At 37.6% G+C, this 26,131-nt stretch overlaps 1 protein-coding gene across 3 annotated transcripts in view; it reads right to left on the bottom strand.

Moving 5' to 3' along the window:
- Positions 1-26,131, bottom strand: part of LOC115031561 (uncharacterized) — an 89,358-nt gene that overhangs the window by 27,356 nt on the left and 35,871 nt on the right. The window contains exon 1 of one of the 3 annotated variants that reach the window (XM_085841681.1): positions 19,268-19,795. The exons of the other annotated variants lie outside the window; for them this stretch is intronic. Within the exon in view, the coding sequence (XP_085697807.1) occupies positions 19,268-19,300 (33 nt within the window). The 5' untranslated portion in view covers positions 19,301-19,795. Of the gene's footprint in view, positions 1-19,267; positions 19,796-26,131 lie in introns of those variants that run through there. 3 annotated transcript variants of the gene reach the window in all.

Below are 26,131 nucleotides of genomic sequence, written 5' to 3'. Positions count from 1 at the left end.
AAAGGAATTTTGGTATATTAACCTTTTAATTGAAGTACATGTGTATTCTTTGCTTTGACTATCTTTAAAGAATGAAGTATGCAAGTATGTAATGACAAACATAGAACTATGTTTGTTCTCAAGAGTAGCAACTTTAACCTGATGTTAGAATATGGATTTAAAACTAATGTAAAACATCTGAGACTGTTGATGGTACAAAGATGATAACAAAGGAGAACTGCAGCATTTAGGATTTAGTACTATCAGAGGGCACAGGCTTACCAGGTAATGGGATGTCAGAAAATATTTCTCTAGCTGCATATGTATCGAAAGATGGCCTAGTGGGCCATCACTGGAAAGAGAGGCCCATTGGACTTGCAAACTTTATAGGCCCCAAGATAGGGGAATGCCAGGGCCAAAAGAATGGGAATGGGTGGGTAGGGAAGTGGGGGGGGGGTATGGGGGAATTTTGGGATAGCATTGGAAATGTAATTGAGGAAAATATGTAATAAATAATATTAAAAATTAAAAAAAAAAGAAAATATTTCAGAAAACCTCATAGTGACAAGTGAGAAATACTGTCCTGATACAAAATTCCTTTACAGATCTGGTCTCCCAAAACAGATTAAGGAGCAACAAGTTGCCTGTCACTGTCAGACACTGAAGCCTGATATAATACAATCCTAGCAGATGAAGCAGAACTCCAAGGCTGAGTGCTGATCTTAAAACTGAATCAATGAACAGAAGCAATATCAAATACCTTGCACAGCAAACAGGAGCAGTTTCACTCAGAGAAGTAATGTGAAGATTCATAGCAAGTTACCTGACCATGCTGATGTTTTCTTTTCATTTTCATCTGCATATTTCCAGGGCACTCCATCCTTCTCTGAGCAGCAGCTGATATTCAATCTCTGGCAAAAGCCTGGCCTGTGCTGCTAGCTAAACACCAACCAGGAACATTACTGTAAATTTTGTATGTTAATACATTTTATGGTATTGTTAGCCACAGAATGGCTTAGTACACTTAGGAAAATACAGAAAAGATTTGGGAACAAGGAGTAGAGATCACAAAAATGACTAAGAAAGCAAAGCCTGTTGTTACCATAGAGATTTTGTCATGGAAGCTCCTCTATCTCTCTCACTCCTCCCTGCATGTTTCATCATGAATAAAAATTAAGATGAAATAGAAGGAGAAACACCAAAATATTATGTAATTATTCTTTAGTTTCTGGATCTAAATTAAAAATGAGAAAACTGTCCCCAAATGCCTTGCCTTTGACCCTGGATCTGGCTAAATGTACTTATAACAGAACCTCTATTTGTGTTTAGAGACATCGGCTTCTAAACATGAGTTATCAAATGCACATCAGTGGTGAACATTTATTAATCTTCCTGTGTTAATATTCGGAAGAGGGATACTTATTTGGACAATTTTCATCCAAGTTCATATATTTATGCACATTATAACTGGCAAACAATGCACTTGAACTATCTAAAGGCACGCTTGTGTCCAATGTCATAAAATTACTTAACACATAATATACCATGTCTTCAATTATAATAATGGTAAAGAAATATTAATTGGAGCCTATTTTAGAAAAGAAATATCCAAAACATAGGCATAGGAAAATAATTTTGTTATGTGTGGATACATATGCAGTTCTTTTTTTGCAGAGAATCACAGTGTGTATATAGGTATGTTGTCTATTGAGAACATATAGAATTATTATTATTAAGATATAATTATTCTGTCAATATTTACTTAATATTAATATGTCATATAAGATGATAAAATTCAACCATTACATACAATGCATTTGTGTTGCCCACTATATCTACACCTAATAATAATATACATACAATTAATAACTTATTTTAATACTCAATCACTCCTTTTAGTACTGTTGATATGAGCTTGATACAGAAAGACCAACAGAAGCATGTGTTCCAGCTGTTGCTAATCTTGTGTAAAAAATATTACTTTACCTCTGCAACCAGTTCACCCAATGCCAACAGCTACTTTACTTTTGTCCATCCCAATAGTGATGCCGTCCTGCAAAGTTATCCTGAATTTTCAACAAGATTTTGTATACTTGAGTGAAATTTTAGGAGATATGACAGTGTTTATGCTGCTGCCCTGTGAGAAGCACATGTATAACTGAAAAAAGCAACCTGAAGAAGAAGACTCTGTCATACCTTCCACATCACAAGTAAACCAATCTTTTGACAAAGTACACAACTGCACTGAATATAATTTCCACTTATCTCCAACTTTCTTTCCATTGAGAAGCAGTGCTTTTTATTGACTGGTACAAATATATTCCATGGTTGTCATTCAGCATTGCCCAGCTTTTGTTAATGTTAATGGCTGAAAATTTATTATAGTATCAAATAATATATGCTTCAACCTATAGGATTGCAGATCCATTTAGTTCCTTGGGTACTTTCTCTAGCTCCTCCATTGGGGGACCTGTGATACATCCAATAGCTGACTGTGAGCATCCACTTTTGTGTTTGCTAGGCCCCAGCATAGTCTCACAAGAGACAGCTATATCTGGGTCCTGGCTGCAGAGAACCTGCATCCCCTGGTTTGGAGGCAGAGAAGGGCTGCTAGTGTATGCAATGGTGTCAGCGTTTGGAAGCTGATTATGGGATGGATCCCGGATATGGCAGTCTTTAGATGGTCCATCCTTTCCACTCAGCTCCAAACTTTGTCTCTGTAACTCCTTCTATGGGTGTTTTATGAACTAATCAGTACCCCCCACACACACACCAGCTGGAGCTTGTGTCTCTAGCTGCATATGAATCAGAAGATGGCCTAGTCACCCATCAGTGGAAAGAGAGGCCCATGGGTCATGCAAACTTTATATGCCTCAGTACAGGGGAACGACAGGGCCAAGAAATGGGAGTGGGGGGAAGGGAGGGGGAGCATGTGGGGAACTTTTGGGATAGCATTGGAAATGTAAATGAAATAAATACCCCCACACACAAAAAAAGAATCCTGAGCAATGGAATCCCAGCCCTTCTCTGCCTCCAAACCAGGGGATGCAGGTTCTCTGCAGCCAGGACTTTGGATTATGCACTTGTGTCAGAGTACAATCTCCTAAAGCTGTCTAAAGGGGAGGAAGTGGAACAGGGCGAGACACAGGGGCAAACCACGGGGAGGAAGCAGAACAGGGTAATGTACAGGGGCAAAGCACATGGATTTTGGCTCTAGACCACCTAGTATGAATTTACTGTCACTGTATGACCCTTAGCAAGTCATCCTTACCTTCTGGGGTTGTTACATGGAATGAGTGTGCTTATTTAAATTAAAAATTATGTTTTTTTTAAAAAAATATGCTTCAAAATAATGATGACATACCATCATTCAATAATTTCTAAATGAATATCACACATGAATAATAAGAATTAGTTTAACACCTAATACAGTTTATTGATTTCTTGAGAGCACTTCTGACATAGGTTCACTAATGTCACAGAATGAGGTCAGGGAAGATAACATGCAGATGGGAGACAGAGAAGAGAGGGAAGAAAAGGAGAGAGAGAGAGAAAGAGGGAGAGGGGGACGGGAAGGGGAGAGGGAGGGGGAGGGAGAGGGAGAGGGAGAGGGAGAGGGGGAGGGAGAGGGAGAGGGAGAGGGAGAGGGAGAGGGAGAGGGAGAGGGAGAGGGAGAGGGAGAGGGAGAGGGAGAGGGAGAGGGAGAGAGAGAGAGAGAGAGAGAGAGAGAGAGAGAGAGAGAGAGAGAGAGAGAGAGAGAGAGAAGAAAGCAAGAAAGCAAGATGGCATCTTTTTTTAAATTTTTATTACATATTTTCCTCAATTACATTTCCAATGCTATCCCAAAAGTCCCCCATAGCGCCCCCCACTTCCCTACCCACCCATTCCCATTCTTTTGGCCCTGGCATTCCCCTATATTGGGGCATATAAAGTTTGCAAGTCCAATGGGCCTCTCTTTCCATTGATGGCCGACTAGGCCATCTTTCGATACATATGCAGCTAGAGACAAGAACTCCGGGGTTCTGGTTAGTACATCATGTTGTTCCAACAATAGGGTTGCAGATCCCTTTAGCTCCTTGGGTACTTTCTCTAGCTTCTCCATTGGGAGCCCTGTGATACATCCAATAGCTGACTGTGAACATCCACTCCTGTGTTTGCTAGGCCCCGGCATCGTCTCACAAGAGACAGCTATATTTGGGTCCTTTCAGCAAAATCTTGCTAGTATATGCAATGGTGTCAGCGTTTAGAAGCTGATTATGGGATGGATCCCTGGATACGGCAGTCTCTAAATGGTCCATCCTTTCATCACAACTACGAACTTTGTCTCTGTAACTCCTTCCCTGGGTGTTTTGTTCCCAATTCTAAGAAGGTGCACAGTGTCCACACTTTGGTCTTCATTCTTCTTGAGTTTCATGCGTTTAGCAAATTGTATCTTATATCTTGGGTATCCTAAGTTTTGGGCTAATATCCACTTATCAGTGAATACATATTGTGTGAGTTCTTTTGTGATGGAACCAAACTTCTATAAGTTAGACCATTACACTTCATTATCTAACAAAAATAATGCTCACCACTAAACACACACAACTAATACTGTATCCTGAACACAATTTTCATGTCTCAAAATAGAAATCTTATAAATAATTTCCTTGAACCATTTACTTGTACATTTAAACCACAGGAACTCAAAAGTAAATACCTTTACTGCCGTTTTTAGTTTGTGTGCACTGATGATGCTGTTATTTAACCACACATAATTCCAAACTGCTGATTAATAGATTTCCAGTGATATATAATGCACTCAACTTCACAGAGTGAAAGCTCAGAAAAAAAGTAGCAGTTAAGTTTAACCTCTTTCGTGGGTTGTTCAAATATCCTTGGGATAACCTGATACAGTCTGGCTAAACCCCCCATCTTTAGTTTTTTTCAATAAATCCTCATTTTCTGTTCTGCCTTCTTCTTGTTTCTAAACATCCACTAAATCAAATTTTCCTACTATTAGTCAGGTAAGAAAATAGTTTCACCTAGAGTCTCAAATCCACATAAGTTTGAAATTTCATATCATACAAATATGAGTTAAACACACACATAAAAACTGACAAAAAAAATTTCAGGGTATGTGAAAAAGGGAGAAGTCACTCACTGTTGTAGTGCTAAGAAAGTGGATAAAACATTTTAGAAATAAGTAGCAAGAGATAACTAAAAGTTAAATATAAACTTCATAAGTTACAATTTTATCTCTTCTTGCCATATGTCTAAATGTAATCAACCACCTTCTCCATGGTTTCTGCCTTGAGTATGTTTACTTGTTTTGTATGCACCATACTCAGGAAATAGAAACAACCCAACTATGACTCAGTTGGTGAAAGTAGGATGACAATAGAGCAAGTATCAAATGTGAAAATTAATAATAAGTAATATTTGATAATTGATAGATAGAACTAGAGAAGTTCTTAGTGACTACAGTTATCTAGACCATTAGTGACAGATGCCAATTTATTTGTCTCATTGCAGCTACTAGGTCCAACCCTATCAGAACAACTACCAAATGGTAACTGTAAGAACAACACAATTAAAAGGGGACAATTAACTGTGTGAAGAATAGAAAGAAATAGGGTGGAGCGTAATAAGTTTCCAATGGTCTGATGGAGTAAATGAGGAGATAAAAGGGACATTATTTATAATAGTAAAAATAGTCAATATAAATTAACAAAACAGAGAAAATATCATAATACTAACTCTCTACCTAAAAATACCTATAGTAAGCAAATTGATTTGTGTCCATAAACATGTCGTCATTTGAAAATTCCATATCATATCTGACAATGCTTCTTAAAAGTTCCATAGATCATCCAAAAAATAAATGCAGAAAAGCCCAACCAATTAAAACATTGTGTGGAATACAGTCATCAAATTGTTTGATAAAACATTTCCTGTGTCTAAACCTCAGAGTTCATTGTGGAACAGGGACAAGAAAGATGGCAAAACCAAGGATATGTGTCCATTAGCTCTAAGATTATGTCTTCTTAGAATGCCAGTAATTATACCAACAAATATGAATTTTAAAAAGTTATGAGCAATTAATTAACACTGACAGCAGGAGATATACTTTTCCACGAAGAAAAACAAGCAATTCATTATCCAACACAAAATGATCAGCCCTAAAAACTGTGTACATAACATTATCCAAACTAAATTGACCGCATTTCTCTCTTTATGATAAAACTGTTCATAATCTAGATAATATGAATGTAATAATAATTATAAGAAAGAAGAAATGTATTCAAAATGAGCAAAGAATATTATATTGGTTATTATATTGGTAGATAGGAGAGAGAAAGCAGAGGTGGAAATAAAACTGTATTATAATCTCAAAAATAATAAATTTAGAGAGGACTCTCATCGCCACAGGCGGCCTATCAAACATAGGATCTTGGTTTCACTGTTGAGTGGAATACAACATCTGTTCCAAAACAGCCAGGAGGGGCTTGTGCCAGCAGGAACAGGGACTCCGGAAACTCGCCCGACCACCACCTGCAGTAAGTTTCTGTTGGCACTAGCCCCATGCCACCTTGGGCGTGAAATAGGCAGATGGTCCCAAGGTCCACAGAGGACTCTCCACACCGCAGGTGCCCTAGCACACCAAGGATCTTAGAATCACTGAGGAGAGTCAGCTTCCAGAGAGGGCACTGACCCTTGGACACAGGTGAGAGCACCATCTTGTATCCTGGGTCTCTCAAAGACCAGTCTGCCCAGGAGAGTGTGGGCTGCAGAAGCAAAGAGCTTCCTGGACAGGGTCTCTTCTGGCCTTCCTCTTGAGCCAGGAGGCAAATCTGATCTCCAAACCTCTGTGAACCTTCCCTGAAACAGGAGAGCTTGCCTGTAGTGAGTGTTCTGACCACAGAGACTCAGGAGACAGGTGGATTCCCAGGAGTGCTGACAGAGACTAACAGTATCTCAAGAGGAACAAGCTCTATCGAGAGACAGCTAAAATATCTAACACCAGAGATTACCAGATGGTAAAAATCAAATGTAAGAAACTTACTAACAGAAATCAAGACCACTTGGCATCATCAGAACCCAGTAAGCCAAACACAGCGAATCTTGGATAGCCAAACACACCCAAAAAGCAAGATTCAGATTTAAAATCATATCTCATGATGCTGGTAGAGGATATTAGGAAGGGAAGTAATGAGATGATCATGTGATTCTTGTCTTTGAGTTTGTTTATATAGTGGATTACGTTGATGGATTTCCATATATTAAACCATCCCTGCATCCTTAGGATGAAGCCTACTTGGTCATGATAAATGGTCGTTTTGATGTGTTCTTGAATTCGGTTTGCGAGGATTTTATTGAGTATTTTTGCATTGATAGTCATAAGGGAAATTGGTCTGAAGTTCTCTTTCTTTGTTAGATCTTTGTGTGAAGTATTAGAGTAATTGTGGCTTCATTGAATGAATTGGGTGGAGTACCTTCTGTTTCAATTTTGTGGAATAGTTTGAGTAAAGTTGCAATTAGGTCTCCTTTGAAGGTCTGATAGAATTCTGCATTAAACTCATCTGGTTCTTTTTTTTTTTTTTTTTTTTTTTGGTTTGTTTGTTTCTTTGTTTGTTTGTTTGGTTTTGGTTTTGGTTTTTTGGTTTTGGTTTCAGCTTATACTTCTTTCTGGAAATGGGACTGTTTAAATCATTAATGTGATCCTGATTTAACTTTGGTACCTGGAATCTGTCTAGGAAGTTATCAATTTCATCAAGGTTTTGCAGTTTTTTTGAGTACAGCCATTTGTAGTATGCACTGATGATGTTTTGAATTTCCTCAGGATCTGTTGTTATGTCTCCTTTTTCATTTTTCATTTTGTTAACTAGGATACTGTCCTTGTGCCCTCTAGTTAGTCTGGCTAAGGGTTTATCTATCTTGTTGATTTTCTCAAAGAACCAGATCCTGGTTTGGTTGATTCTTTGAATAGTTCTATATGTTTCCAATTGGTTCATTTCAGTTCTGAGTTAGATTATTTCCTGTTGTCTACTCCTTTTCGGTGAATTTGCTTCCTTTCATTCTAGAGCTTCAATATGTGCTATCAGACTGCTAGTGTATGCTCTCTTTCCTTTCTTTTTGGAGGCACTCAGGACTTTTAGTTTTCCTCTTAGGACTGTTTTCATTGTGTCCTATAAGTTTAGGTATGTTGTGACTTCATTTTCATTAAACCCTAAAAAGTCTTTAATTTCTTTCTTTATTTCTTCTTTGACCAAGTTATCATTGAGTAGAGTGTTGTTCTGTTTCCATGTGAATGTTAGCTTTCTAATATTTATGCTGTGATCTGATAGGATGCATGTGATAATTTCAATATTTTTGTATGCTGAGGCATCTTTTGGGATCAATTATATGGTCAATTTTGGAGGAGGAACTATGTGCTGCTGAGAAAAAGGTGTATTCTTTTGTTTTAGATAATATGTTCCGTAGATATCTGTTAGGTCCATTTGTTTCATAACTTCGGTTAGTGTCCATGTGTCTCCCTTAGTTTCTGTTTCCAAGATCTGCCCATTGGTGAGAGTGGTGTGTTGAAGTCTCCCACTATTATTGAGTGAGGTACAATATGTGCTGAGAAAGCATTTGACAAAATCCTACACCCCTTCATGATAAAAGTCTCAGAAAGATCAGGAATTCTAGGCCCATATATAAACATAATAAAATGAATCTACAGCAAACCTGTAGCCAACATCAAAGTAAATGGAGAGAAGCTGGAAGCAATCCCACTAAAATCAGGGAGTAGACAATGCTCACCATTTTCCCCCTACCTATTCAATATAGTACTTGAAGTCCTAACCAGAGAAATTCAACAACAAAAGGAGATCAAGGGGATACAAATTGGAAAGGAAGAAGTCAGAATATTACTGTTTGCAGATGATATGATAGTATATATAAGTGACCCTAAAAATTCCACCAGAGAACTTCTAATCCTGATAAACAGCTGCAGCACAGTAGCTGGATATAAAATTTACTCAAACGAATTAGTGGTCTTTCTCTACACAAAGGATAAACCAGATGAGAAAGAAATTAGGGAAATAACACCCTTCACAATAGTCACAAATAATATAAAATACCTTGGTGTTATTCTAACTAAGGAAGTGAAATATCTGTATGAGAAGATCTTCATGTCTCTGAAGAAAGAAATTTCAAGATCTCAGAAGATGGAAAGATCTCCCAAGCTCATCGACTGGCAGGGTTAATATAGTAAAAATGGCTATCATGCCAAAAACAATCTAGAGATTCAATGTCATCCCCATCAAAATTCCAACTCAATTCTTCACTGACTTAGAAAGCGCAATTTGCAAATTCATCTAGAAAAAAAAACTAGTATAGAAAAAATTATTCTTAACAATAAAAGAATCTCTGGTGGAATCAAAATGTCTGACATTAAGCTGTACTACAGAGCAATTGTGATTAAAAACTGCATGATACTGGTACAGCAACAGATATGTAGATCAATGGAATAGAATTGGAGCCCCAGAAGTGAACCCACACACCTATGGTCACTTGATCTTTGACAAGGGAGCTAAAACCATTCAGTGGAAAAAAGGACAGCATTTTCAACAAATGGTGCTGGCACAACTGGCAATTATCATGTAGAAGAATGAGAATTGATCCATTCTTATCTCCTTGTACAAAGCTCAACTCTAAGGGGATCAAAGAACTCCACATAAAAACAGAGACACTGAAATTTATAGAGAAAGTGGGGAATACCCTCGAAGATATGGGCACAGGGAAAAAATTCCTAAACAGAACAGCAATGGCCTGTGGTGTAAAATCAAGAATCGACAAATTGGACCTCACAAAATTGCAAAGCTTCTGTAGGGCAAAAGATATTGTCCATAAGACAAGAAGCCATGAACATATTGGGAAAGAATTTTTACCAATCCTAAATCTGATAGAGGACTAATATCCAATATATACAAAGAGCTCAAGGAGCTGAACTCCAGAAATGCAAATAACCCCATTAAAAATGGGGTACAGCGCTAAACAAAAAATTCTCAACTGAGGAATACTGAAGGGCTAAGAAGCACTTGAAAAATGTTCAACATCCGTAATCAACATCCTTAATCAGGTAAATGCAAATCAAAACAATCCTGAGATTCCACCTCATAAAAATCAGAATGGCTAGCATCAAAAATTCAGGTGACAGCAGATGATGGCAAGGTTGTGGAGAAAGAGTAACACTCCTCTATTGATGGTGGGATTGAAAACTGGTGTAACCACTCTGGAAAACAGTCTGGCGGTTCCTCAGAAGCCTGGACATGGTCCCATAATCAGCCACCAAATGCAGACTCTATTGCATATGCCAGCTAGATTTTGCTGAAGAGACACTGATATAGCTGTCTCCTGTGAGGCTTTGCCAGTATCTGGCAAATACAGAAGTGAATGCTAACAGTCATCTATAGGATGGAAAACAGAGTCCCCAATATAGGAGCCAGAGAAAGTACCAAAAAGCTGAAGGGGCCTGCAACACTATAGAAGGAACAACAATATAAAATAACCAGTACCCCCAGAGCTCCTGTCTCTAACTCCATATGTAGCAGAAGATGGCCTAGTTGGTCATCATTGGGAAGAGAGACCACTTGGTCTAGCAAACTTTATATGCCCCAGGACAGGTGAATGCTAGGGCCAAGAAGTGGGAGCAAGTGGGTAGGGGAGCAAGGCGGGGAAGCGGTATAGGGGACTTTTGGGATAGCATCTGAAATGTAAATGAAGAAAATATATAATAAAAAATGTGGGGGGAAAAAAGAAGGGCATTAACTACTGACTTAAGTAAATGCAGGAGAACATTGCTAAACAGAAGTCCTTAAAGAGCAAGCACAAAAATCCCTCAAAGAATTACAGGAAAATATTGTTAAACAAGTTGAAGTCCTTAAAGAGGAAACACAAAAATCCCTTAAAGAATTACAGAAAGACAGAACCAGACAGGTGATGGAATTGAACAAAATTATCTTAGATCTAAAAGTGGAAGTAGACATGACAAAGAAAACCCAAAGGGAGACAACTCTGGAGATAAAATCCCGTAGGAAAGAAATCAAGAACCATAGATTTTGTATAGATACAATTAGATGTTGCATCAGCAACAGAATACAAGAGAAGGAAGAGAGAATCTCAAGTGCAGAAGATTCCAGAGAAAACATTAACACAACAATTTAAAAAAATGCAAAATGCAAAAAGATCCTAACTCAGATAATCCAAGAAATCCAGAACAAAATGAGAAGACCAAACCTAAGGATTATAGTTGTAGAGGAGAATCAAGATTTTCTACTTAAAGAATCAATAAATATCTTCTACAAAATTATAGAAGAAAACTAACCCTACCCAGACCTAAAGAAAGAGATTACCATGAATATACAAGAAGCCTACACAATTCCAAATAGACTGGACCAAAAAAAAAAAAAATAATTCCTCCCAACACATAGTAATCAGAACAACAAATGAACTAAATAAAGATAGAATATTAAAAGCAGTAAGGGAAAAAGTCAAGTAACATATAAAGGCAGACCTATTAGAATTATACCAGACTTCTCACCAGAGTCTATGAAATCCAGAAGATCCTGAACAAATGTTATACAGATCCTAAAAGAATACAAATTACAGCCCAGGCTACTATACCCAGCAAAACTCTCAATTACCATAGATGGAGAAACCAAACTATTCCATGACAAAACTAAATTCATACAATATCTTTCCATGAATCCAGCCCTTCAAACGATATTAAGGGGAAAACTCCAACAAAAGGAAGGGAATTATGCCCTAGAAAAAGCAAGAAAGGAATCCTTCAACAAACCTAAAAGAAGTTACCCACAGGGATAGAAACACAAGTCTAACAACAAAAATAACGGGAAGCAACAATTACTTTTCCTTAATATCTCTTAATATCAATGGACTCAATTCAATAATAAGACATAGACTTACAAACTGGTGACATAAACAGAACCCAACCTTTTGCTGCATACAGGAAACCAACCACAGGGACAAAGATAGACACTACTTCAAAGTAAAAGGCTAGAAAACAATTTTCAAGCAAACTGTCTGAAGAAACAAGCTGGAGTAACCTAATATCGAATAAAATCAACTTCCAACTCAAAGTTATCAAAAAAGACAAGGAGGAGCACTTCATACACATCAAAGGAAAAAATCTTTCAAGATGAACTATCAATTCTGAATATCTATGCTCCAAATGCATGGACATCCACATTCATTAAGGTAACATTAGTAAAGTTCAATTCACACATTGCACCTCACACAATAATAGTGGGAGACTTCAACGCCACATTCTCACCAATGGTCAGATTCTGGAAACAGAAACTTAACAGAGAAACATTGAAACTAACAGAAGTTATTAAACAAATGGATTTAACAGATATCTACAGGACATTTTATCCTAAAACAAAAGGATATACCTTCTTCTCAGGAGCTCATTTAATTTTCCGCAAAATTGACCATATATTGGTCACAAAACAGTCCACAAAAGATATAAAAATATTAAAATGATCCTATGCATCCTATCAGATCAGCAGGCAATAATGCTGATCTTCAATAACAACATAAATCATAGAAAGCCAGCATTCACTTGGAAGTCGAACAACAATGTACTCAATGATAATTTGGTCAAGGAAGAAATAAAGAAAGAGATTAATGACTTTTTAGAGTTTAGTGGAAATGAAGCCTCAACATACCCAAACTTACAGGACACAATGAAGCAGTCCTAAGAGGAAAACTCATAGCTCTGAGTGTTGCCAAAATGAAACTAGAGAAAGCATACACTAGCAGCTTGACAGCACATCTAAAAGCTCTAGATCAAAAGAAAGCAAAGGAGTAGACAGCAGGAAATAATCAAACTTAGGGTTGAAATCAACCAATTAGAAACAAGAAGAACTATACAAAGAATCAACCAAACCAGGAGCTGTTTTTTTGAGGAAATTTAAGTAGACAACCCCTTAACCAGACAAGCTGGACGGCAGAAGGTCAATATCCTACTTTTAAAAATCAGAAATGAAAAAGAAGTCATAATAACAAAACTTGAGGAAATCCAAAATATCATCAGATCCTAGTACAAAAGGCTATACTCAACAGAACTGTAAAACATGGATGAAATGGACAATTTCCTAGAAAAATACTAGGTAGTATCAGGATTAGGTAGGATCAGATTAATGATTTAAATAGTCCCATTTCCCCTAAAGAAATAGGAGCAGTTATTAATAGTCTACCAACCAAAAAAGACTAGAACCAGATGGGTTAATGCAGAGTTCTATCAGACCATCAAAGAAGGCCTAATTTCATTTCTCTTCAAACTATTCCACAAAGTAGAAACAGAAGACACTCTACCCAATTCATTCTATGAAGCCACAATTACTGTGATATCTAAAGCACATAAAGACCCAACAATAAGAGAGAACTTCAGACCAATTTCTCTTAGGAACATCGATGCAAAAATACTCAATAAAATTCCTAGTAACTGAATCCAAGAACACATCACAACATTCATCCATCATGATCAAGTGGGCTTCATCACCAGGATGCAGGAATAGTTTAATATATGGAAAAGTACCAATGTAATCCACTATATAAACAAACTCAAAGACAAAAACCACATGATCATCTCATTAGATGCTGAGAAAGCATTTGACAAAATCCATCATCCTTTCATAATAAAAGTATTGGAAAGATCAGTAATTCAAGGCCCATACCTAAACAAAATAAAAGCAGTCTACAGCAAACCAGTCGCCAACATCAAAATTAATGTAAAGAAACTTGAAGCAATCCCACTAAAATCAGGGATTAGACAAGTCTGCCACTTTCTCCCTACTGATTCAAGGTAGTACTTGAAGTCCTATCCAGAGCAATTAGACAATAAAAGGAGATCAGGGGATACAAACTGGAAAGAAAGAAGTCCAAATAACACTATTTGCAGATGATATGATAGTATATATAATTGACCCTAAAAATTCCACCAGAGAACTCCTAATCCTGATAAACAGCTTCAGTGCTATAGGTGGCTATAAATTTAACTCAAACAAATCAGTGTCCTTTCTATACACAAAGGATCAACAGGCCGATAAAAAATTAGAGAAAGAACACCCTTCACAATAGTCACAAATAATGTAAAATACTGTGGTGTGACTCTAATTATGGATGTCAAAGTTCTGTATGATAAGTACTTCAAGTCTCTGAAGAACAAAATCATAGAAGATTTTAGAAGATGGAAAGATCCTCCATGCTCATGGATTGGCAGGATAAATATAGTAAAAATGGCCATCTTGCTGAAAGCCATCTACAGATTCAATGTAATCCCCACCAAAATTCCAACAGAATTCTTCACATAGTAAAAAATGGCAATTTCCAAATTCATCAGGAATAACAAAAAATCTAGGATAGCAAAACCTATTCTGAACAATAAAAGAACCTCTGGTGGAATCACCATGCCTGACCTCAAACTGTACTACATAGCATGGTACTGGTACAGTGGCAGACAGGTATATCAGTTGAATAGAACTGAAGACCCAGAAAGGAACCTACACACCTATGGTCAATTGATCTTTGACATAGGAGCTAAAACCATCGAGTGGACAAAAGACAGCATTTTCAACAAATGGTGCCGCCTCAACTGGATGTTGTCATGTACAAGAATGCAAATTGTGCCTGGTGGTGGTGGTGGTGGTGGTGATGGTGGTGGTGGTGGTGGTGTATACCTTTAATGCTGGGATTAATGCTTGGGAGGCAGAGGCAGGTGGATTTATGAGTTCGAGGCCAGCCTTGTCTAAAAAATGTGTTCCAGGATAGCCAGGACTACACAGAAAAAAAAAAAAAAAAAAAAAAAAAAAACTTTCTCGAAAAAAAAAAACAAAACAAAAACAAAAACAAAACAAACAAAAGCAAAAACAAAAAACAAAAAAAAGAAAAACCCAAACCACAAAAAGATAGAATGCAAATTATTCTATTCTTATATCCTTTTTCAAAGCTCAAGTCTAATCAAGAAACTCTCCACATACAACCAGAGACACTAAAACTTATAGAGGAGAAAGTGGGGAAAAGCATCAAATATGTGGGCACAGGGGAAAATTCCTGAATAGAACAGCAATGGCTTATGCTGTAAGATCCAGAATTGACAAATGGGACCTCATAAATTGCTAAGCTTCTGTTAGGCAAAAGACAGTGTCAATAAGTCAAAAGTCCACCAAGAGATTTGGAAAGGATCTTTACCAAGCTTTAATCTGTTAGGGGACTAATATCCAATATGTACAAAGAACTCAAGATGCTGGACTCCAAAAAGTCAAATACTCCCATCAGAAAATGGGGTATGGAGCTAAACAAAGAATTCTCAACTGAGAAGTACCGAATAACTAAGAAGCACCTGAAAAAATGACCATCATCCTTAATCATGCAAATCAAAACGACCCTGAGAATCTGCCTCACACCAGTCAGAATGTCTAAGATCAAAAATTCATGTGACAGCAGATGCTGGTGAGGATGTGGTGAAAGAGAAACACTAGTCTATTGCTGGTTGGAATGCGGGCTGTAACAACCACTCTGGAAATCAGTCTGGTGGTTCCTCAGAAATTTGGACATAGTTTTATTGGGAGAACCAGCAATACCACTCCTTGGAATGTGCCCAGATCATATTCCAATTTGTAATAAGGATACATGATCCCCTATGTTCATAGCAGCCTTATTTATAACATCCAGAAGTTGGAAAAAACCAAGATGTCCCTAAACACATGAATGGATACAGAAAATGTGGTACATTTACACAATGGAGTGCTACTCAGCTATTAAAAAACAATGAATTTATGAAATTCTTGGGCAAATGGATTGAACTGGAGGATATTTTTCTGACTGAGGGAACCCAATCACAAAAGAACTCACATGATATGCACCCAGTGATAAGTGGATATTAGCACAGAAACTTAGGATACCCAAGATACAATTTGCAAAACACATGAAACTCAAGAAGAGGGAAGACCAACGTGTGGATATTCTGTTCCTTTTTAGAAACAGGAACAAAATACCCATGGAAGGAGCTACAGAGACAAAGTTTGGAGCTGAGACAGAAGGAAGGTACATCCAGAGTTTGTCCCACCTGGGGATCCATCCAATAAACAGCCACCAAACCCAGACATTATTGCATTTCCCAGCAAATTTTGCTGTCAGGACCCTGATATAGCTGTCTCTTGTGAGGCTATGCTAGTGCCTGGTGAATGCAGAAGTGGATACTCACAGTCATCTCTTTTATGGAACACAGGGCCCCCAATGGAGGAGCTAGAAAAATTACCCAAGGAGCTGAAAGTTTCTGCAGCCCCAAAGGAGGATTAACAATATGAACCAACCAGTACCCCCAAGAGCTCGTGTCTCTAACTGCATATGTGGCAGAGATGGCCTAGTCAGCCATCACTGGGAGGAGAGGTCTTAATCTTGCAAAGATTATATGCCCCAGGACAGGGGAATGCCAGAGCCATGAAGCAGGAGAGGGTGGGTTGTGGAGCCGGGTGTGTGTGTGGGGGGGTGTGTATAGGGGACTTTTGAAATAGCCTTTGAAATGTAAGTAATGAAAATACCTAATAAATTTTTTTTGAAATAAAAGGATAAATCTACATTTTCATTTCCAATAAGTAGAGTTAGAAGGAATGTCACCCAGTTAACATTAATATAGCAATTTGATATTGACCTTAACACAGGTTCTCCCTATGTAAATCTTGAGTTTTTTGGGAAAACTTTCAGAGAACTTTTGATTGCTTATTTTCTGGACTGTGTGGACTCAGAAAAGAAGATTCCCAGAAAATCATTACCCACTAAGCCTAAAGACACTCTTACAGAACACATGACAGAGTCAACCTTCCATAATCTTGCCAGGCCTCTATTTTCCTGTATCTTACTAGGATACATTCAGATGTGTAGACATTTCTACAATAAATTTTATGAGCATGTGGATATAAGAGTGAGGATTTCATGCTTTTCCTTTCATTTAATAAGGAAATGTACACACACAAGAAGCCCAGCTTGAATATTTCAGGTTGCACAGAAGATTGCACAAGATGGCTGCTAGTTTGTTTGAAATATACAATTAGAAAGCAACTGGATTAATTGTTCTATCTCTTCCTTCTTTTCTAACTCCCCTGTTTTCAAGAATCTCTGAGCTTTAAATAGTGTAATATAAATGACACCGGACATTTTTCACTACAACTGTTTGCTGAACCCTGAAGCTATTTTCTAATAGAACTCTGGAAAAGCCTTATTGAAAAAAATATTTTTGATCGTAAGGTAAATGTGAAGCAAATGTTGTAAATTAGGAAATGGACAACTAACTTAATAGACATGGAATATCAAAATAGTTTATAAGAATAAACACAAATCTAGAAGATGTCACTTTGTATTACATTTAACCAAATGATACCTAGTATTTTTGCACTGGAGACTATGAATTATTTTATCACAAGTATTTGTAAAGTGACTCATAAAACCCACAAAGATTGCTGGCTCCTCTTTACTGGCCATTTAATACAATTAAAACATTGGTTATATGCAAAACCCTCATACACTTATAAAATGTGGTGGCAGATAAACATTGAAAGCACTACTTACTGTGAAACATAACTGCTTCACAAGTGACTAGGATTTTATCTTAATTTTCCCCACCATCTTTAGTGGTAATTATTGAAATTATTTGAGCTATTTTCCAAGGAGGGTGAATTTTTATTAGTCCTGTATTTATATATCCAAGCCCCATATTTAAAATAGTTAGCATATTGAGAAACAGAATACTACTTTTCATTCAGATCAAGAATGTAAATAAAATATTGATAACAGATTTTGTATATTTAAAATCCTTCCTCTAGGAATCTGCAGCTAAAATTACTATAAAGGCACACATTTCTATCACTGCCACTCAGAGTTTAAATATTAGGGACTCAACAATTATATATATATATGCTTTTATATATCTGTACTTCGTATAGAAAAAGAAAAAAAGGCTTTTGTAATCTTTCTCAGACATCTTGTTAGCTTTCACATATAGAATACACAATAAAGCTTCCAAGAATTGTACTAAAACCTCTGTCTTTTCATCTATTTTCAACTAAAATTCCATGCATGGCTATTCAGATGCACATTCATTTCTCTTAAATGTCCTCACAATCTGATAAATCCTCAATGTTTAGCATTAAGTTAGATACATAGAAGTAAAAAAAATACATATGATGGTAGAAAAATAAGAGAAATTACTGAGTCACAACCCTATAGTTAAATACATATTTTCCAGGACAATAAAGATGATAAACCTGATAAAGATTTTAAAAGAATATTGTCTGTTCTAAACAAATGTTAGGAAGTTCAAGACAGATGAGAAACCAATAATAAATATAAACCAAATAAAATAAAGCATGATTAATTCAATCTATTATTACCAATTGATTCTTCTACATATCAATATTTAGATAAAATTAAATGAAATTGAGGATCTTAAATTAGGCACAAGAACAGAGTAGTGAATTTTATGAAATGACCACAGAACATATAAAACCCATAGGATGGTAATTAATAATTACTATTTAAAAATTCAGCAATATTAAGCATTTATTAACACAATACAATATACATAACAAGCATTATATCATGCATGGAAACTGGGTGGTGGTTGGAATCCTTAGTAAGTTGATATGCAAAGTTGATATTCAAAAAAGAATAGAAATTGTGATATATTAACCATTTTAATTGAAGTATATGCAAACTCTTTGCTTTGACTGTACTTAAAGAATGGACTCAGTGGATATGTAATTATGAACATAGAACTATATTTGTTCCCAAGAGTAACAATTTAAACCTATGTTAAAACTTTGATTGAATACTAATGTAAAACATCTAAGACTGTTGATTTTGACAAGATGATAATAAAGGAGAATTATAATATTTCATAGTTAGTATTATCAGAGGGCACTGGCATACCAGGTAATTGGATGTCAGAAAATATTTCAGAAAATCTCATAGTGACAAGGGAGAACTATTGTCATAATATAAAAATCCTTTATAGATCTGCTCCCCTAAAGCAGATTAAGGAGCAACAAGTTGCCTGTCACTGTCAGATACTGAAGCCGGATGTAATACTCCATCTTTGCAGATGAAGCAGAACTCCAAGGATTAGTGCTGAATGATAGCTCTAAAGACTGAAGCAATGAATAGAAACAATATCAAATACCTTGCACAGAAAATAGGAGCAGTTTCATTCAGAGAAGAAATGTGAAGAATCATAGCAAGTTACCTGACCATGATGACGTTTTCTTTTCATTTTCATCTGCAGGTTTCCAGAGCAACCCTCCTTCTCTGAGAAGTAGTTTACAGTCAATCTCTGGCAAAAGCCTGGTCTGACCTGTTAGCTAAACACCAACCAGGAGCATGACTGGAAAATGTTTACGTGAATACGTTTCTTTAGTCCTGGCTGACGCAGAATGGCTTTGTATAGTTAGGAAAATAGAGAAAAAAAAATTTTGACCAATGAGGAGAGAGATCACAAAAATGACGAAGAAAGCAAAGCCTGTTGTTACCATGGAGATTTTGCCATCAAAGCTCCTCTATCTCTTCTCCCTCCTCCCTGCCTGTTGCATCAGGAACGAAAATAAAGATGAAATAGAAGGAGAAACAGCAAAATATTATGTATTTATTGTTTGGTTACTGGCTCTAAATAAAAAAAAGAAAACTGTCCAGTACTTATTTGCCTTTGACCCTGGATCTGGCTAAAAGTACCTATAACAGAGCCTCCATTTCTTTCTGAGAACATCAGCTTGTAAAAATGGGCTATCAAATGCACACCAGTACTGAACCTTTATTAATCTTCCTGTGCTAATATTCTGAAGTCATATACTTATTTGGAAAATATTCAATAATATTTATTCATATGTTTTTGCACATTACAACTGGCAAAAAATGCACTTAAATTATCTAAAGGCATACTTGTTTCTAATATCATAAAGCTATTTACCACATAATACACCATATCTTAAATTATAAGAATAGTGAAAATATATTAACTGGAGATAATTTTAGAAGAGAAATATCCGCCCAGCCGGAGGACAGTGATCCGCCCTGCAGGGAGCGCCATCTTGGCTCCGGGGCTCCGCCGAACTTAGTCTGCACAGGTGAGAGTGAGGACCACAGAGGCAGACAGCTTCTGGGACAGGCGGGAGCCACAGAGCCGCTGAGGCAGCACCCTTTTGGGGCTGCAGACATCCGGCACCCTCCCAGCCAGAGGACAGTGATGCGCCCTGCAGGGAGCACCATCTTAGCTCCGGGATTCCACCGAACTTAGTCTGCACAGGTGAGAGTGAGGACCACAGAGGCAGACAGCTTCTGGGACAGGCGGGAGCCACAGAGCCACTGAGGCAGCACTCTTTTGGGGCCGCAGACATCCTGCACCCTCCCAGCTGGAGACAGTGGTCTGCCCTGCACAGGAGACCTCTGCCTCAGGAACAGGGAGCACATCTTGGATCCAGGACTCCACTGAACTTAGGAACTTAGTCTGCACAGCTGAGAGTGTGAACCACAGGAGCTGACAGCTTCTGTGACCTGCCAAAACAACACATCATCTTGGAAAGGTCCTGTTTTCGGCCTACTTCTTGGGCCAGGAGGAGGTCCAAACGCCAGATATCTGTACACCTTCCCTTTAAGAGGAAAGCTTGTCAGCAGGGAGTGCTCTAACCACTGAAACTCAGAGGAGAGAGCCTGTCTCCCAGGTCTGCTGACAGATGATACTCAGAATCACCAGAAGAACAACCTCTGAACAGAGACAACGAAAACAACTCCAGAGATTACCAGATGGCAAGAGGTGAACGTAAGAATCTTACTAACAGAAACCAAGACCACTCACCATCATCAGGACCCAGCACTCCCAATTTGCCCAGTCCAGGGCACCCCAACACACCTGAAAAGCTAGACCTGGATTTAAAAGCATATCTCATGATGATGGTAGAGGAAATCAAGAAGGGCTTTAAAGAACTACAGGAGAAAATGGCTAAAGAGTTACAAGTCCTTAAAGAAAAACAGGAAAACACAACCAAACTGGTAGAAGTCCTTAAAGAGAAACAGGAAAACACATCCAATCAGATGATGGAAATGAACAAAACCATACTAGACCTAAAAAGTGAAGTAGACACAATAAAGAAAACCCAAAATGAGGCAACACTGGAGATAGAAACCCTAGGAAAGAAATCTGGAACCATAGATACCAGCATCAGCAACAGAATACAAGAGATGGAAGAGAGAATCTCAGGTGAAGAAGATTCCATAGAGAACATCGGCACAACAATCAAGGAAAATGGAAAATGCAAAAAGATCCTAACTTAAAACATCCAGGAAAAACAGGACACAATGAGAAGACCAAACCTACGGATAATAGGAGTGGATGAGAATGAAGATTTTCAACTCAAAGAACCAGCAAACATCTTCAACAAAATTATAGAAGAAAACTTCCCAAATCTAAAGAAAGAGATGCCCATGAACATACAAGAAGCCTACAGAACTCCAAATAGGCTGGACCAGAAAAGAAATACCTCCCGACACATAATAATCAGAACAACAAATGCACTAAATAAAGATAGAATTCTAAAAGCAGTAAGAGAAAAAGGCCAAGTAACATATAAAGGCAAGCCTATCAGAATTACACCAGATTTTTCACCAGAGACTATGAAAGCCAGAAGATCCTAGACAGATGTTATACAGACACTAAAAGAACACAAATTCCAGCCCAGGCTACTATACCCAGCCAAACTCTCAATTAACATAGATGGAGAAACCAAAGTATTCCACGACAAAACCAAATTCACACATTATCTCTCCAGGAATCCAGCCCTTCAAAGGATAATAACAGAAAAAAACCAATACAAGGACGGGAACCACGCCCTAGAAACAACAAGAAGGTAATCCCTCAACAAACCTAATAGAAGACAGCCACAAGAACAGAATGCCAACTTTAACAACAAAAATAACAGGAAACAACAATTACTTTTCCTTAATATCTCTTAATATCAATGGACTCAACTCCCCGATAAAAAGACATAGACTAACAAACTGGCTACACAAACAAGACCCAACATTTTGCTGCTTACAGGAAACTCATCTCAGAGAAAAAGATAGACACTGCCTCAGAATGAAAGGCTGGAAAACAATTTTCCAAGCAAATGGTATGAAGAAACAAGCTGGAGTAGCCATTCTAATATCTGATAAGATTGACTTCCAACCCAAAGTCATCAAAAAAGACAGTGAGGGGCACTTCATACTCATCAAAGGTAAAATCCTCCAAGAGGAACTATCAATCCTGAATATCTATGCTCCAAATACAAAGGCAGCCTCATTCATTAAAGAAGCTTTAGTAAGTCTCAAAGCACACATTGCACCTCATACAATAATAGTGGGAGACTTCAACACACCACTTTCACCAATGGACAGATCATGGAAACAGAAACTAAACAGGGACACAGTGAAACTAACAGAAGTTATGGATCAAATGGATCTGGCAGATATCTACAGAACATTTTACCCTAAAACAAAAGGATATACCTTCTTCTCAGCACCTCATGGTAACTTCTCCAAAATTGACCACGTAATTGGGCATAAAAGAGGACTCAACAGATCCAAAAATATTGAAATTGTCCCATGCATCCTACAGATCACCATGGACTAAGGCTGATCTTCAATAACAAAATAAATAATAGAAAGCCAACATTCACGTGGAAACTGAACAACACTCTTCTTAATGATACCTTGGTTAAGGAAGGAATAAAGAAAGAAATTAAGGACTTTTTAGAGTTCAATGAAAATGAAGCCACAACATACCCAAACTTATGGGATGCAATGAAATCATTTCAAGGAGGAAAACTCATAGCTCTGAGTGCCTCCAAAAAGAAACTAGAAAGAGCACACATTAGCAGCTTGACAACAAACCTAAAAGCACTAGAACAAAAGGAAGCAAATTCACCCAAGAGGAGTAGATGGCAGGAAATAATCAAACTCAGGGGCGAAATCAATCAAGTGGAAAAAAGAAGAACTATTTAAAGAATCAACCAATCAAGGAGCTGGTTCTTTGAGAAAACCAACAAGATAGATAAACCCTTAGCCAGACTCACTAGAGGGCACAGGGAAAGCATTCTAATTAACAAAATCAGAAATGAAAAAGGAGACATAACAACAGATCCTGAAGACATCCAAAACACCATCAGATCCTTCTACCAAAGGCTATACTCAACAAAACTGGAGAACTTGGATGAAATGGAGAAGCTCCTAGACAGATACCAGGTACCAAAGTTGAACCAAGATCAGGTTAATGATCTAAACAGCCCTATATCCCACAAAGAAATAGAAGCAGTCATTAATAGTCTCCCAACCAAAAAAAAGCCCAGGACCAGATGGGTTTAGTTCAGAGTTCTATCAGACCTTCAAAGAAGATCTAATCCCATTTCTTCACAAACTATTCCACAAAATAGAAACAGAAGGTACTCTACCCAACTCATTCTATGAAGCCACAATTACTCTGATACCTAAACCACAAAAAGACCCAACAAAGATAGAAAACTTCAGACCAATATCCCTTATGAATATTGATGCAAAAATACTCAATAAAGTTCTTGCTAACCGAATCCAAGAACACATCAAAACAATCATCCATCCTGACCAAGTAGGTTTCATCCCAGGGATGCAGGGATGGTTCAATATACGGAAATCCATCAACTTAATCCAGTATATAAACAAACTCAAAGACAAAAACCACATGGTCATCTCGTTAGATGTGGAAAAAGCATTTGACAAGATCCAACACCCATTCATGATAAAAGGCTTGGAAAGATCAGGAATTCAAGGCCCATACCTAAACATGATAAAAGCAATCTACAGCAAACCAGTAGCCAACATCAAAGTAAATGGTGAGAAGCTTGAAGCAATCCCTCTAAAATCAGGGACTAGACAAGGCTGTCCACTTTCTCCATACCTATACAACATAGTACTTGAAGTCCTAGCCAGAGCAATTCGACAACAAAAGGAGATCAAAGGGATACAAATTGGAAAAGATGAAGTCAAAATATCACTTTTTGCAGATGATATGATAGTATATATAAGTGACCCTAAAAATTCCACCAGAGAACTCCTAAACCTGATAAACAGCTTTGGTGAAGTAGCTGGATATAAAATTAACTCAAATAAAGCAATGGCCTTTCTCTACACAAAGAATAAACAGGCTGAGAAAGAAATTAGTGAAACAACACCCTTCTCAATAGTCACAAATAATATAAAATATCTTGGCGTGACTCTAACTAAGGAAGTGAAAGATCTGTATAATAAAATCTTCAAGTCTCTGAAGAAAGAAATTCTACAATATCTCAGAAGATGGAAAGATCTCCCATGCTCATGGATTGGCAGGATCAACATTTTAAAAATGGCTATCTTGCCAAAAGCAATCTACAGATTCAATGCAATCCCCATCAAAATTCCAACTCAATTCTTCAACGAATTAGAAAGTGCAATCTCCAAATTCATCTGGAATAACAAAAAACCTAGGATAGCAAATACTCTTCTCAAGGATAAAAGAACCTCTGTTGGAATCACCATGCCAGACCTAAAGCTTTACTACAGAGCAATTGTGATAAAAACTGTGTGGTACTGGTATAGTGACAGACAAATAGACCAATGGAATAGAATTGAAGACCCAGAAATGAACCCACACACCTATGGTCACTTGATCTTCGACAAGGGAGCTAAAACTATCCAATGGAAGAAAGACAGCATTTTCAACAAATGGTGCTGGCACAACTGGTTGTTAACATGTAGAAGAATGCGAATCGATCCATTCCTATCTCCTTGTACTAAGGTCAAGTCTAAGTGGATCAAGGAACTTCACATAAAACCAGAGACACTGAAACTTATAGAGGAGAAAGTGGGGAAAAGCCTTGAAGGTATGTGCACAGGGGAAAAATTCTTGAATAGAACAGCAATGGCTTGTGCTGTAAGATCGAGAATTGACATGTGGGACCTCATGAAACTGCAAAGCTTCTGTAAGGCAAAAGACGCCATCAATAAGACAAAAAAACCACCAACAAATTGGGAAAGGATCTTTACCTATCCTAAATCAGATAAGGGTCTAATATCCAATATATATAAGGAACTCAAGAAGGTGGACTCCAGAAAGTCAAATAACCCCATTAAAAATGGGGCTCAGAACTGAACAAAGAATTCTCACCTGAAGAATACCAAATGGCAGAGAAGCACCTGAAAAAATGTTCAACATCCTTAATCATCAGGGAAATGCAAATCAAAACAACCCTGAGATTCCACCTCACACAAGTCAGAATGGCTAAGATCAAAAATTCAGGTGACAGCAGATGCTGGCGAGGATGTGGAGAAAGAGGAACACTCCTCCATTGTTTGTGGGATTGCAAGCTTGTACAACCACTCTGGAAATCAGTCTGGCGGTTCCTCAGAAAATTGGACATAGTACTACCGGAGGATCCAGCAATACCTCTCCTGGGCATATATCCAGAAGATGTCCCAACCGGTAAGAAGGACACATGCTCCACTATGTTCATAGCAGCCCTATTTATAATAGCCAGAAGCTGGAAAGAACCCAGATGTCCCTCAACAGAGGAATGGATACAGAAATTATGGTACATTTACACAATGGAGTACTACTCAGCTATTAAAAAGAATGAATTTTTGAAATTCCTACTCAAATGGATGGACCTGGAGGGCATCATCTTGAGTGAGGTAACACAATCACAAAGGAACTCACACCATATGTATTCACTGATAAGTGGATATTAGCCCAAAACTTAGGATACCCAAGATATAAGATACAATTTGCAAAACGCATGAAACTCAAGAAGAATGAAGACCAAAATGTGGACATTGTGCCCCTTCTTAGAATTGGGAACAAAACACCCATGGAAGGAGTTACAGAGACAAAGTTTGGATCTGTGATGAAAGGATCGACCATCTAGAGACTGCCGTATCTAGGAATCCATCCCATAATCAGCTTCTAAACGTGATTACCATTGCATACACTAGCAAAATTTTGCTGAAAGGACCCAAATATAGCTGTCTCTTGTGAGACTATGCAGGGGCCTAGCAAACACAGGAGTGGATGTTC

Source organism: Mus caroli, unplaced genomic scaffold (genome assembly GCF_978045245.1).
Source record: "Mus caroli unplaced genomic scaffold, Mus_caroli_1 scaffold_8, whole genome shotgun sequence".
Classification (NCBI taxonomy): Eukaryota; Metazoa; Chordata; class Mammalia; order Rodentia; family Muridae; genus Mus; species Mus caroli.
Note: the sequence above shows the minus strand (reverse complement) of the source record. Positions and strands in the feature narration are given on the sequence as shown.